Source organism: Alligator mississippiensis, chromosome 1 (genome assembly GCF_030867095.1).
Source record: "Alligator mississippiensis isolate rAllMis1 chromosome 1, rAllMis1, whole genome shotgun sequence".
Classification (NCBI taxonomy): domain Eukaryota; kingdom Metazoa; phylum Chordata; order Crocodylia; family Alligatoridae; genus Alligator; species Alligator mississippiensis.
In genome coordinates, this window is record NC_081824.1 from 225,120,292 (window position 1) to 225,135,780 (window position 15,489).

The 15,489-nt window shown below is 45.4% G+C and overlaps 1 protein-coding gene across 2 annotated transcripts in view; it reads left to right on the plus strand.

Annotated features, from left to right (window-relative positions):
- The first annotated feature begins 2,282 nt into the window (after nucleotides 1-2,282).
- The window catches only part of HAO1 (hydroxyacid oxidase 1), a 46,526-nt gene continuing 33,319 nt past the window's right edge, over nucleotides 2,283-15,489 (plus strand). For both annotated transcript variants that reach the window (XM_006265327.4, XM_019500798.2), the window contains exon 1: nucleotides 2,283-2,457. In XM_006265327.4, the coding sequence (XP_006265389.2) occupies nucleotides 2,321-2,457 (137 nt within the window). In that variant the 5' untranslated portion in view covers nucleotides 2,283-2,320. The remainder of the gene's footprint in view (nucleotides 2,458-15,489) is intronic.

The following is a 15,489-nucleotide window of genomic DNA, read 5'->3' on the forward strand; positions in this document are numbered from 1 at the left end:
CTTTCCCTTCTGGATAGAGTTCTCCAGGTGAGGCATCAGCAGTGCTGGATGGAGTGGAAGAATCATTTCCTTTGACTTGCGCGTGACACTCTGTTATTACAACCAATATGCTATTTGCTTTCTTCTTTATTTTTGCAGCAAGAGCACACTGTTGACTCACATTTAGCTTGAAGCCTACTCTAATGACCAGGCCCTTTTTTGCTGTTGCAATTTGAGCATATCTAGCAGTTCCTCCTCTTTTTTCTTTAGCACTGGCAATATTCAGAATGAATTTTATTAGTAGATGTTAAGAGTCATGAGCCCAAAAAGATGACAAAGCCAGAAGGGAAATACAGAGCGCCCAAGCAAGGGACTAATATAAGAGGAATGGGGATAAGGAGGGGAATACAACTAGGTTACAGAAAATACAATGTTAGCCAACTAAGCCTGGGGGTGGGGGAATGGGGTGGGTGTGGCAAAGTGAGTTTCTCTCAGGCCAGCCATCATCACCAGCCTGTCTTGCCTGCCATAACTTGCTGGAAAATTAATAAGCTGTTAAATAAGGCAGAAGGCTGCCCATTTTCCTTCGCACCCCAATATTAGGGGGGTGCCCGCAGCTCTGTACCACCCCTACACCGTGGCCCAAGCCTCACAGATGGCATCCAGATGTTAACAAGCATCTCAGCCCCCACACTGGGCCCCAGAATCTTCCTGGTGGGACCTCCTTCGGACCCTCCGCTCAGGTGGTCTACACCGCCTTCATTCTGGCTTCTAAGCTCCTCGTAGCTGGCTCCCTCTCGGGTGTGGTCCCCCGCTCAGGACCTTCGGCCATACACAGGCTCTGGCCTCACCTCCAAGGCCAGGTGGGGCCCCAGGCCCATGACCCAGGGTGCCCCTCACAGCGGGCCCCTGGCCCTTTTGACCATCTTGGCTCTGGCCCCAGCTTAGACCAGTCAAGGAGCACTCTACCGCCAGCCTCACTAGCCCCACAGTCTCTCCGGGTCCCCCTTCCTGGATTTGGGGAGCTGGGGTACCTCACACCATGACTGGTGCCCCGGGGTCTCACAGGGGACTCTCACTCCCCCTCTGGGGCAGTGGGTTGTGTTGCTACTACAGATGTTACCTCTACCCACCTGAAGGTGATGGCTGGGGTTAAGGCACCCCTATCTGCCTTTCATTGGGGTGGTAACTGGCTTGGCATTTCCTGGGGGCTCCCACACCACTGAGAGCCCCACCAGGCCACCCACTCCTGGCAGGGTGCAGTTTTAGGTCATGCCCAGGACCAGGAGCCTCCTACCATCCCCTACAGCACCTCCCTTGCCTCCAGATGATACTAGCAGCCCTGCTGCCAGGCGGTGTTGTTGCGCGGCCTCCAGCAGCAAAACTGCCCTATTTATATGGGCAGCCCAGGGTTCAAAATGGCTGCCCTTATCCAGCACCTGGCAGCTACCAGTCCCAGACCCTTAAAGTGGCAGGCACCCGCAGTGCCCTGCCACAGTGGGGGAAGGGCGGGGGGGTTGCAATGCTCAGAGAGAGAGAATATAGATGCACACAAACCCATACAATGGTCTGCAATGGTGGAGGGCATAGGTTGGGGAAAGTTTCTCAGTCTATATAAAGTCTCATTGCAGAGGTCCTCTTTGGGTGAAGTGGAGTGGTCCATCATTGAAGGTTCCTCTTGGAGTCCATCAGATGCAGAGAGGGTTTCAGGCAGTCCCCTCTGTGTCCGGTCCAGTGGCGGTTGGTCTGGTGGGGTCGGTGTACTGGCGTTGGCCCGTGATGTGTTCGACATAGATTTCACGGGACCAATGGATGGTAGTGAGGTAGTGCATCAGCTTGGTGTAGCAGCGGGAGACGCGGCAGGCATACAGGATGCTCTCATTGCTGGGGTCCCCAGGCTCTGAGCATTCCCACAGTGAGTGTGTCGGCCGTCACATCATAGCTGTGTCCCCTCAGGACATAAAGTCACTGACCAAGTAACGTATAGGCTTTCCCAGAATAAGCTTTAATTTACTTATCCATGTGGTGCTAATATGTTTGTTTTGCTTATGTATTAATTTGTTTCTTCCTCCTTTTTTTGCCATGTTTTGGACCATTGTGATCTTGATCTGATCTGAGCAAACTGGGCCCATAACTCAGTATATAAATCAGCACATAGGGCAATGTCCAAAAAGAATGTCCAACACATTGACAGATTGTTTGTACAGTTTTTTTTGATGTAGTTAATTAAATACAGAGACTTGAACTTTGTTGAAGTTTTGTGTTAATGATTTACAGAGAGGAAAAATATAGCTAAAAAGAGACTGAAGTAGGAAAAAACTTATTCTTTGGGACCTGCAAAATGTCTGGAAAGCCAGTTTGTATAGCAGATTTTGAACAACATGCTAAAGAAGTTCTTCCAAAATCAGTGTATGATTATTACCGATCAGGAGCAGATGATCAGCAAACCTTAGCTGATAATGTAGCAGCATTTTCAAGGTAGGACAAATCATGTATTTAATTTTTAATATGTTGAAATTCTGTATCATAACTAGTGCTGTTTAGAAAATTAACATTTTGTGGGGCAGAGGGGAATGTAACAAAAATGAGAAACTCCCTTTCATCAACATTTCTTCAAGTAACATGAAGCAATTGTTTTAAATTGTTTTAAGCAACATGATTTAGGTTTTATGAAATTTATTAGTTCTCTTGAACATTTCTGATCTGTCAGAAAAAACAGTTTTTATTTAAAAAGTACAGAAAAGAAAAAAGGAAACATTTTTGGTGGAAATTGTAGATCAGCCTGTAACTGTGAGCCTGACTGACTGTACCCTGAAGTTAATGGAATATCTCCTATTGATGTCAGAGGGTTTTGGATCAGACCTGTTTTAAGCAATTTTAATCTACTGGTACTGAGTGAGATTTTAATTTCTATATCATACTTCACAACATGGATGGCATTACCTGTCTGTGTGCCTTTACATCTGTCTTGGTTGGCCAGGTGAGAAGTGTCGCAGAATTACATTGCATTTCACCAAAATTATAATCCAAAGTAGTTGACACTAGTGTGTGCTCACATGAACAAATATGAAAAATTAGGTCATGCTTAACCTCCACCTGATTTTTTTTGGAAGGGTGAAAATAAAGGGGATCTATGTCTCTAGCACTCTATTAGTGATGGGCATTCCTGCAGGATGGCTGAATATCTAAAACTGCATATCCTACTTATGCACGGATGGGCAAACCACAAAAGCTAGTGTACATTGTGAAAGGATAGGCTGTGCGCTAACAACCTGACAAGTGCAAGGTGCTGCACCTGGGGAGGAAGAACCAGCAGCATACCTACAGGCTGGGGAACTCCCTTCTTGTCAGTGCAGAGGCAGAAAAAGATCTTGGAGTCATTATTGATGCCAAAATGAACATGGGCTGACAGTGTGGGGATGTGGTCAGGAAGGTCAACCACACCTTGTCATGCATCCACAGATGCATCTCAAGCAGGTCCAAGGAGGTGATCCTCCCCCTCTATGTAGCACTGGTCAGGCCGCAGTTGGAGTACTGCGTCCAGTTCTGGGCGCTGCACTTCAGGAGGGATGTGGACAGCATTGAGAGGGTTCAGAGGAGGGACACCTGCATGATCAGGGGGCAGCAGGGCAGGCCTTATGAGGAGAAGCTACAGGATCTGAACATGTTCAGCCTCCACAAGAGAAGGCTGAGGGGGCATCTAGTGGCCATTTACAAACTAGTTAGGGGTGACCAGCAGGCATTGGGGGAGTCCCTGTCCCCCTGAGCACTACCAGGAGTGACTAGAAATAACGGTCACAAGCTGGCAGAGGGTAGATTCAGACTAGACATCAGGAGGCACTACTTCACAGTCAGGGCAGCTAGGACCTGGAACCAACTTCCAAGTGAAGTGGTGCTGGCTCCTACCCTGGGGGTCTTTAAGAGGAGGCCAGATGAACACCTTGCTGGAGTCGTTTGACCCCAGTACTCTTTCCTGCCATGGCAGGGATTCGGACTTGATGATCTGTCAAGGTCCCTTCCAACCCCACCAACTATGAAACTATGAAACCTCCATGGAGCCTACTCCTCCCATAATGAAAAGGACTAGAGTTTTCTTGGTTAGGCCCTTTCTCAGACTCCATGGAAAGGGTCCCCATTTGGTCATTAACTATTGTAAAGGTTGGGAGTCATTATAAATTAGATCTAATGGAGCTATAGCAATTTTTACTATGTGAGGATCTGGCCATTCATCTTGATTTCAAGATCTAAACCCATTCAACATTTGGCCCCAAAACATGAGATCTCACCCTCATTCAGAAGCCACATGGAACAAGCTTTTTGTCCAGTAGGTTCCACAGAAGCTTCCCAAACTGTTTCAAATTGTACTTTCTTTGATGCTGTCTCTCCCTACCTCCTGAATTTGTTTGGATCTCTCCACACCTTTCACCAAACCACTGCAAAAATGCAGGATCCAAATTTAATCCCAGTTAAGCCTCCTCAAACAGTTTAAATAAACAACATTTAGCTTTGTATTCATTCTTTTAACTTATGTCCTGTTGTTCAGGTCTCCCTACACTTGTTGTTTCTGCTAATCTTTGCAGGTTTAATCTTTAATGTTTTGTATGTATTATCTCTCTAACAAAACCAAAATACTGAAGATTTGGAATTATATTTGGATTTTTTTCCTCCTGCTTTTATTATTTTTCTTTTTTATGAGTGCCAAATACCTGACATGATGACTAAGATTTCCTCACTACAATAAGAAGGGAAATGTCAAGCATGCATAGTCTGCATGTTACATTATTGAACAGGTTGAAATGATTTGTCACATTTTTCTCCGTTTTAGTTCAACTTCAAAGTAAAGGAGAAGTGGAAGACTGACAGTGCTTAAGAGATTAAATATAGACCTACAGGAGCAGGTCTATATGCAAAATGTAGTACATATCAATGGGCGTACTCCTGCAGCAGAATCTGCTAGTCATGATCCTTGTATATATGTTGTGTATACTGAATTGATGATATCTACCTGCTGTGTAAAAGCTAGGTATTAAGACAATGAATTAAAGTGGGAGTTGATGTTTATAGTTGAGATCATCAAATATGTTTTTATTTGTTAATGCAGGTGGGGTGTTGATGGGTCACCACACTTTCTTGGGGGTTGAGGTGCATTAAATTGCCATTATGGCTGCTACTGCCACCATCATCTAGGAGAGGGCTGTGCACATGACTCACAAGGGGTCACATTGTGGGTCTTCATGCTCCCACCTGGCCACCCCCCCCCCCACATTGTTCTGGTTGCAGGACCAGTGTGGGTCTCTGGGCTCCTTCTCCCTCCAGCTTCCCTTCCCCTGCCCCAGGGTGTGGAGTGCTACAGCACTGCACAGCCTGTAGTGCTGGGGGAGCTGGTGGTCTGGGACACCCAAGAGATGCGATGCATCAGGCCAGCAGGCAGCCAGGAAGGTTAGGGGGAGGTGGGGAGGCCCAGGTGCAAGGTACAGTGAAGGGGGGTGCCTGGGCATGCAGTGCAACAGGGTAGGAAGTTTGATGCAGCAGCAGGGGGGCACTGGGTGTGTGGTGCAGTGCCCTGGCTGCGTAAAAGTTGAACAGTCCTGATCTCAGACCCAGATGTTGACTCTGAGTCTTCATTCTTCTGATCCTGAAAGATGTCCTGATAGGCTGAGACAGAGGATGGGAATCAGTTGTCAATATTATAGGATCTCCATCTCAAAGTGGTTTCAAGAGCAGGTTAGACAGACTCTTGGCTGGGATGGTTTTAGTCACAGATGATCCTGGCTTTAGCTGGGGGCTGAACTAGGTGATCTTGTGAGGTCCCTTCCAACTCTTCTTTCCTATAGTCCTATGAATATCTAGACTAAATCTTGACCAACATCGAGGATGTAAGATTTGCAGTCAACCCCACCTTTAAGAGTAATTTTCCTTCCCTACCTACCTTTTCATTCCTGTGTCTCTCCCTTTGTTCTTTATTAAGTAAGACAGCATCTTGGGCCACGTCTATGCTCATTTGTCTCTGTTGCCAGATTTTTTGGTGGCAGACAAGCTGTGACTATGCGTACAATGGCATGCTGTGGGCAACTCTGCTTGGCTACTCTGAGCGGCTGCATTACCCAGACATGAAGTGCATTCTGGGAAGGCCCCAGCTGCTGAATGGATCATAGCCATGGGCGAAAGGAGCAGGATGTTCCACAAATACCTTCAACTGGCTGCTAGGCAGTGACAGAAGCATTTCTCGGTTCATCGGGGGTGGAGGAACTCTGCTGTCAGAGAAGAGGCTGCCCTGGAAGGGCTTTGAATGCAAGCCCACCCTTTGTTCTGCAGCAAAACTGTCATATAAATTAGGCCCCGACTCTCTGAGACATCACCTCTTGCAGCAAGCCTGTGACAAGAGATGCTGGTAAAACATAATAACTTCAACAGCCTGATACGGATAAAAGTTTGCCAGTTTTTGCAGTGGCCGATAAGACTGTAGGCTGTACTTGTGTTTTCCTGTTAGTGAGCTTGCCATGGACAGTCAGTACCAGAGATAGGAGCTGCTGTTTCTATCTTGGTTGTTCTCGCTTCTTTTCCCTTTTGTGGAAAAGAAAAAGATCATACTTGAACAGCAGCAGAATCCAAAACACTCGAGGTCATCTAATTTAAAGTTTTCCCTTTTCCCTGCCAAAGCATGACAAAATGGAGTGGCTATTAAGGAAAAGGATGAAAAGCCTAAGTTACCTTCTATTTCATCTGCTTTAATGGGTTCCCCCTTTTCTTTCCTGTATTGTTAATAAATAATTAAAAAGGTTTTTATTGGTGGTAGTTACAAGGAGAGGAAGATCCATTAATAACAGGTGTTCCCACAGGATGATGGATGGCCTGCCACCGACTTCTGTGAGAAAAGGACAGGGCCTAGGATATATTTTTTTCAGTGTTGCTTTTCATGGGGTGTCACCTTTTAATTCATAACTATCAGGGGGAAAGTCCAAAATAAGTGTGGCTTAATAATGCTATTATAAAGTAGCTGTCTTCATTGATATATCGCACAGTGCTCCTAATAGATGAGGAAACTGAGGCACAGAGAGTTGAAGTGACCTGCCAGCAGGCCAGTGCCAAAGCTGGAAAAGGAAACAGGTCTCCTGAATCCCATTTTGAGGATTTAGTCACTAGGAATCACTGCTTCTTATTCAGTGAGAATTGCTACATGCAGCTAACAGTTCTTACTTTTTGAGCATTCATTCTCACCCCAAGGAGCTTACCTGTGTAACAGGATCTGCTGCTTGATGGGAAAGGATATCATCTTGTGACACTCTAATCTCACCCCGTCCACTCACCTCACTCCAGGTGACACCCTGGCCTCACTTTTGTTGCTGTTATTAACTTTAGGAGGTTGCCTCCAGAGAACTAGAATGGCGACTCTGGGTGCCCTGACCCGTGTTGTCTCGTGGGCTCCGGGAGCCTGATTGTGGCTCATAGGGCCATTAGCAGCCTACCAATTCAATAGTAATTGAAGCAGGGCACCTTAAGTGGTCTCTGTCCCCCACCTTGAGCCACTCCCATGGCTTGCAGCCTAAACAGCAATTTAAAACAAAACTCAAACACAAGTGAAGCTGGGGAGCCTTTCTCTAAGCTCTCCCTGGGCTTCTACTTGGCTCTGCCATCTTCACCCAGCTTCGGTCCTCCTGAGCCTACTCACAGTCCTTCTCGTCTTCCATGTTGCTTCTCTATACAGCACAGAAAACTCCTTCAGCTAGCACAGCCAGGGTCAGTTTCCAGTTCCCAGCAGTAACCTCCTTCTTCCGTCTCTGCCCAGGTAAGACTGCCCCCTTTGACTGTCTGCAGGTTTACCTAGTCCCCGACTCCTCTCTCTCATCTCCTGACCTCCTCTCAGCAAGCTACAGGTGTCATTCCTGGGTCTCCTTAGCAGGTCATTATTGAATTAGTTGCCAGCTGCTTGTTAGGTGAGGTGCTGTAGCTATCTGACACTCTAGCTCTCTACTGCTTAGCCCTACAGGGCTTGGCCCCTGTTACAATCTGCTTTGTATTAGTGAAAGGTCAAAGGGGATTTCACTGGGTGGTTGTGTATGTATGGACACCACACACACAGCTTTGTAGAAGTGCCTAGGTATAGATAAGGAAACTCAGGTTTCCCTATCTATCTGTAATAAGTAGGGAAGATCAGAGGTATGCATCCCTGCTACTGCAGAGTTAATGCTATTTGACATGTACAAACCTTTATGTATTTCTTGGGTTTCTAGTGTGTGTGTGTCTCTTTATTTTTAAACTCACATATTTGTTAGAGGTTGCATACATTCAACTATCTGGAAAGAGCCTGCAGCCTGAATGTACCTTAATGATCTGTTTGCTTTTTCCTGCAGGATTAAGAATTTGTTCTGAAGAGCACATCTTACAGTGTGTGCGTGCAGGTGTGGTAAGGGACGGTAGATGGTCTGCTAGTGAAAGTTGTCATAGCTTTGTTCAACTGTGACAATTTATACCAGCTAAGGAGTTGTACTCTTCTGGTATGGTAATGTAATTTTGTTCTGTATTAGGAGTACATGGGGGATTTTGCCAAATATGATCATGAATTTCAGTTTTCCAAGCAAACACTCTGATGTTGTGACTTAAGGTTATAGCAAATCAAGGAAGCCAGTGTCTTGGGTAATAATTTATTTAGAACATTACGTTCCCTTTGTCTACAGACTTCACTGTGTATTGGATTGTAAAACATCTTTGCTTCAGTGGAAATGATAGCATCAGTGTTTTTGCCTGAGGGTTGTCTGGGGAAGGATGGTCTACTGACTGAGGCACTAGGTTAATCCTATGCAGATCTGAGTTTAGTTCCAGACTCTGCTCTAATTTTATGCAGTTATGGGCTAGCTATGAGCATCTAGCCTTGTATCTTGGTGCTACTTTGGAAAAGAAAAAGGAATGCTTGGCTCACAAAGTCAGTGTTGGAAAGACAAATTAATATTTAACCTTATTTATGAAAGCCCTAAAATTTCCATTGACTTCTATGGAAGCAGACACAGGTCATTCTTTCAAGGTGCATGGCTCAATATAGCACTTCAATTTAATTTTTTCCTTTTTACTGCAAAGCAGAGTACACAGCACAAGATTAGTAATGAATCAGACATACACTTTAGCATGTGGCAAATGCCCAAATTACTGTTGTGGTACATGCAGCAATTCTTTGTGTGCAAACTGTGAACTGTTGTGCTAGGCAGGGGTTCTTTAAACACACATTACAAACTTACTTTATGGTATTATTGTTAGAAAACTGCAGCTCCAGAAACCAGCAACAAGAAGCAAGGAGGGGTGTTCCCACTTTTCTATAGAAAATCATAGGGGCTAGGGTCAAAAGCCAATGGGCCAAAGGAGAGAACGGGTAAAGGTAAAGAAACATCAACACTGTGGTAACATACACTTAGCATCTTAATTCCTGCCCCTCCTCCCCACATCTGGAGGTGTCCCCAAACCAGGCTTTAGTCCCAAGAGTGCTCAAACAGCAGCCTGAACTTGCTCCCATGTCTGAGTCCAGCTCCTTCAGTCCATAGCCCTGGCCGACCAAGCCAGCCAAGTTTGTCCTGTGCTTTATGGCCTGTTACCACCAATCCCCATTTGCCTCACTTGTGGGATAGCCCCCTTCAGAATGCAAGTGCTCCCACTAATTTGTGCCAACCCTGCAGCCACAGAAACTGTCACAAGAAGCAAAGGGGATTCCCACTTTTATAGAGAAAATCATAGGGGTTCGGGTCACAAGCCAACAGGCCGAAGGGAACAGATCAGAGGTAAATAGACATTAACATGGTGGTAACATACACTTAGCACCTTAATTTTTCCCCCATGCTTCCAGAGGTGTCCCCAACCTGGCTTTTAGTTCTGAGAGCACTCAAACAGCAGTCTGCACTTGCTTCCAAGTCTGAGTCTAGCTACTTCAGTCCATAGTCCTTACCAACTGAGCCAGTGAGATGTCTAGTCCAGCTGCGCACTCCTGGGGTCTGGTGACCATGCATATCTCTCTTGCAGTTTTTCTCCTTCCCTTCAGCAGCCTCTTGCTTTCTTCCTATTTTCTTTTGTCTTTCAGCCCCCTGGGCGCTTCTGGGGGGTTGTAGTCCACATTATAGTCAGCACAGCTCTGTAGATGGCCCCCTGCTGTTGCACACTTCACATTCACATTGCATTATTTTTGCTAGCCTTTCTTGTCATGTTAAGGGCTGCATCAATGGACAAATGATTATTCAGTTGGCTATCAGTGAATGTACTGGCAAGTGAGGGATAATTTTGGCATGGAACTATTTGTTTGGTATGCACCAGCCATGATTTTGTGGAGAATGACATCAAATCCATTGTGTTATAAAAATGCATGAATTCACTTTTTTTGGCAATTAGGAGAAGTCTCCAGTAGGTTCAGATGCTCTGTGCATAAAATCAGATCACCCAAGACTGTTTTTTTTTTAGACGAGGTTAAAGTTAGTCTCAGTAACTTTCCCGTATCTTTGATTTTTTTTGTGATCAATAACATTGGAATAAAGAGCCAGAGCTCACATTTCAGTGTCTGCCCTTTTATAGCATAGAGTAGGTAACTTTCAATTTACAGCTCTCACTTAATGAAAGATGATTGTGAGGGTGTGATTTTTAAGGCCTGAGAAGATTTTGGGAAATCTGAGCACATTCTTTATCCCTGACAGGATCTGACCTTGGGCACCATGCACTTGTTTTTCAGTTCTGTGATACCATGTCCTTCCAATACGGTGCTGCCTGGTGATTAAATTGGCTCTTAATAACTAATCAGAGGGAACAGAGAATGGATTTTATGACAAGGTCAGGGTGTCTTTAGCTTGATGGCACTCAAGAAATCAATCTGAATTCTCCTCTTTCAGCATTTAAAGGGGGAATCAAATCTCTGATAACCTGTTATGACACACACTGCTGTTGACTTTGCAAAGGCATTTGAAGTAAGAAATGTTATGCTGTGTTGTATGTCCATGGAACAATGACAGCTTGTTTACCAAAGACTGCTTCTCCATTTACATGCAACAAATTATCATTGGCTTGCAGTTAAGTGGGCTGGTCATTCAAATGACTAGTCATATCTGTTTGGAAAGCAAAATTGAGAGTGCAGTTGAATGGGTTGGATGAATGAACTATAATGTGGATAGAAATCTGGTTGGATTGTGGGGCTCAATAGGTAGTGATCATAGGTTCAAGATTTAGTTGGCAGCAGGTATCAAGTGGAGTGCCCCAGGGGTTGGTCCTGGGGCAGTTTTTCCCTCCAATATCTTCATTAGCAATCTGGAAGATGGGATGGGTTGCACCCTAAGCAAATGTGTGGATGACACCGAGCTGGGGGCTTTAGTAGATATACCTACCTCCTGCACCATATCAATCATGTCAAGGACTAGTGGAAAGTGCTACACTTTGGATGGAACAATCCCATGTACTGCTACAGGCTTGGGACCAACTGGCTAAGCAACAGTTCTGCAGAAAAGGACCTGAGGGTTACAGTGGACAATAAGCTGGATATGAGCCAAGAGTGTGTCCTTGTTGCCAAGGAGGCTAACACCATACTGGGCTGTATTAGTAGTCGTATTGGCAGCAGATCGAGGGAAGTGATTATTCCCCTCTATTCAGCACAGGTAAGGTCACATCTGAAGGCCTGTGTCCAGTTTTGGGGGCCCAACTACACAAAGGATGTGGACAAATTGGAGAGAGTCCAGTGGAGGGCAATAAAAATGGTTAGGGACCTGGGGCACATGACTTCTAAGGAATGACTGAGGGAACTGGGCTTATTTAGTTCGCAGAAGAGAAGACTAAGGGGGGATCTAACAGAAGCCTTCAACTACCTGAAGGGTAGTTACAAAGAGGATGGAGCTAGATTGTTCTCAGTGGTGGCAGATGACAGAACAAGAAGCAATGGTCTCAAATTGCAGCAAGGGAAGTTTGGATTGGATATTAGGAAATCTTTCTTATTAGGAGGACGATGAAGCACTGGAACGGGTTACCCAGAGAGTTGGTGGAATCTCCATTCTTGGAGGTTTTTAATACTCGGCTCGACAAAGCTTTGACTGGAATGATCTAGTTGGGAGATGGTCCCGTTTTGAACAGGGGGTTGTACTAGATGAACTCCTGAGGTCCCTTCCAGCCCTAATTTTCTGTTCTATGATTCTTGTTGGGCTCAAACAGATTTATGTATATTCAGTTAAAAAAATACCATGCCAAGGAATGTTTGTATTTGAAGCAGAAGTTCAAAGGAACAATGAAAAGTGTTGCCTCTGGAAAAGCCAAAGTGCTTCACTTGAGTAGTAGCAAGTCACCTCATTTGGCATCTACTTCTTTGGCTGGTTTGTTTGAACAGTTGGTGATTTATTGCTCCTGCTTGTTGACTCTGGCTGTAGTTTATTCTTGTAGTCAGCAACTTCCTCAAGCCTTTTGGGTGTAAATTCTTGGAACTGAGTGCCTTACTGATGCCAGATAATGCCAGGCAGCATATGGCAAATTAGAAATGCCATCATGCTGTCATTACTACGTTGGTGGCAAAGGATAAATGGATAGACTCAAATGTTGGGGCTGCAGTGGAAATATGTCCATTTTTAGATGGCTCATTTGAATTCTAGGAAGATTCAAGGAAATCTATGAAGATTTCTCCTTGTCCTTGAGAAGTTGATATATTTTTATTCAGAATAGTACTCTGCCTTCCATGGTACCTTGTATCTAGAGAACTCAAGGTAGCTGAAAAGCCTTACACAATTAAGTCTCCAAACCACACATGCACTGAAATGTGTTTTTCTCTGGGTAAGGCAGCATTCACTTGACAGTGCACAGCAACAGCATATTTCAGCCTGTCAGGAAATGGAGAATGTAGAGAGAATTAATGTAGCAGAATGAGTCAGGATTTGCCTTGCATAAGAATCTTCACTTTTCAATTTGGTTAATCCAAAAGACTCCTTGCACAGCAAGGTGTTAGGGACCCAGATTTCTAGAGAAGAAATTAGGATAAAATGCATTAAATTACTGAATTTCAAATTGTAAAATTTGTGTATGGTATAAAACAGTGAGAAGTGGTTTTTTTTGCGGAGGGGAGGGGGCAGGGAGGTGGTGGAGTTGCATTTTCTGTGCATGCACTTGGGAGAAGTTGACTTGGACAGCCAGAGGGAGAGCAGCATCAGTAGACCAAGCAGCAGGTCTTGTAGGCAGGAAGCAGACCACAGTTAATGCTAGTCTTTTAGGGCACTGACAGACGTGAAAATAATACTAAAAAATGCCCCCAGCACTTTCCTGGAAGAGGCAGTGCATTATTAGTTTGACCCAGCTATGCAATGTCTATACAGAGCGTAAGCTTCAGTGGTGCTTTTGGGCGCTTTTATCTAATAGCTGATTCAATCAGCTATTAGATAAAAGCACCAAAAAGCCCCGCTGAAGCACCTGATCTGTACAGACATTGGGAGAGCTGGGTCAAACTAACACAATGCCTGTTGTGGGCAGGTGCTGTGCTCGGTACGAGGGTGCACTAAGCTTAAAGTAAAGTGCTGTCCCCTCCCCTCCCCCCTTTACACACACACACACACACACACACACACACACACACACACACACACACACACAGAGGTTTTTTTTCTAATGTTAATTCAGTCTGGAACAGATCCATGACCACATATAGGAAATAACAATGACCTCTAGATAATAAGGTACTGGATGTTAAGTGGGAACTGGAAAAGAAACAGCAATATCTTTGCTTCTTCTTCTTAACCTACTCATCTATCTATCCACCCTGAAAAACAAACAGGAAGATATCATAAGGTGAAGACTTGAATGGAAAGGTGCAGCCTGATAAATAGGTTCCTGAGTACTTCATGAGTGCTACTACATTCTGTAATGTGGATGAAAAAGAAGAGAGAATTTTTCTTCTCCTTGCTTTCTCAGAGAATTAAATTGTAGGGCTGTGTGAAGCTTCGGGTGCTGATTCGATTCAGAGAAGATTCAGCCTGATTCAGTGTAAATCTCAATTGAATCAGGGGACCAATAAAAAGGTCTGAATTGATTCGTAGCTCTCCAAATCTCTGGAAAAGATTCGGAGAGCTTTGATGATTCGGACAGTCCCCACCTGCTGCAGCAGGGTGCTAGAGACGGACTTGGAGCCGGTAAGTAGGGGGCAGAGGAGAGGGGGCTGGAAGAGGGGGAGGGGACCATGGAGGGACTCCGCCAGCCTCCCTGACCCCTGCCTGCTCACCCAGACCCTCCTAGTCCCCACCTGCTCACCCATCCCACCTGTGGCTGCACCTCCTGCCCCAGCTCCCAGTGCTTTAAAAAAAAGCCCTGACTCAGCGGGCGCTGCTGGGCGGGGGGGGGCAATCCCCACTGCCCCCCATTATCCCACACTGCATGGGGGGCTCTTCATGAGCCCCCTGACCCTCCCCCTTGGTCTTCCAGCCCCCCATGGCTGCTCCACCTGTCCCAGCTCCAGCCCTTTAAGAAAAAAAAACCAAGAAAAACCCTGAGACTTACCACTCCTGCAGTGGCCTTGGGGCTTTGTGGGGGCTCATGCAGAACCCCCACATGGTGTGGGGCAATGGGCCTGGGTGATTTGGAGATTCAGCAGCAGCTGAATCTCTGAATCAGATTTGGCCGAATCAATTTGGGACAGTGATTTGAATCACCAAATCCAATCACCTCTGAACTGGCCGAATCCAAATCCAAAGCAAATACTAGCCACTTCTCACAGGCCTAGTAGATTCATTTGTACTGTGACTGTTTGCTGGGACTAATGAGGTCTGGATTCAGTTGCCTGCTCTGTCATAGACTACTGTTACAATCGAGGGAGATTGACGTGATCTCTCTGTGTCTCAGTTCCCAAGGGAGTAATGCTTCCTTTCTCTGTCCTCTTAGTTGGCAAGCTTTTCCAGGTAGGGACCATTTCTCCCTATGTCTCTGCCCAGTAGTGTTATTTGTGCTAGGATAGCATGAATACGTGGCTTCCCTCTGTAGCATCACTGCTACTGTTACTTGTGCTAGGTCAGCATCCAGGGTACCTGGATGCTATCTTACAAGCCATCTGTTCTCAGTCAATACAGGTCACTAGAATAAGCAGTGCTAGTGAAGCACTATTTTAATTCACTTTCCTTAATTAAAATCCAGGAGATCAAGTGGAACAGTGATGAGCCATCCCAGGATGTGCGTTAACAAACTATCGATGCACATCTTGTTCGTGCAACCTGAGGACACTTGGGTCTCTCTTTGCGAGCCTCACACTGTTCCTCATGACATGCACCAATCCTTGCTGATGCACACCCTCTTGTGGCTTAGAGTAATAATGCCAAATGTAATACCTGGCTCTTCTTTAGTGCAGTTGGCTGATCATAAAGTGTGACTGGAGGCCAGCAATAATGTGAACACAATATTTGTTGTTTACCACCTCAGGCCCCTAGTGACTGCTAGGCACTGCACAAGCACATAGTCAGAAGATGGCCCTGTCTCAAACAGCTTCGTTTAAAAGCATATGCTATTGGTTCTTATTCTCCCTTTTCTGGTCCTGTCTAT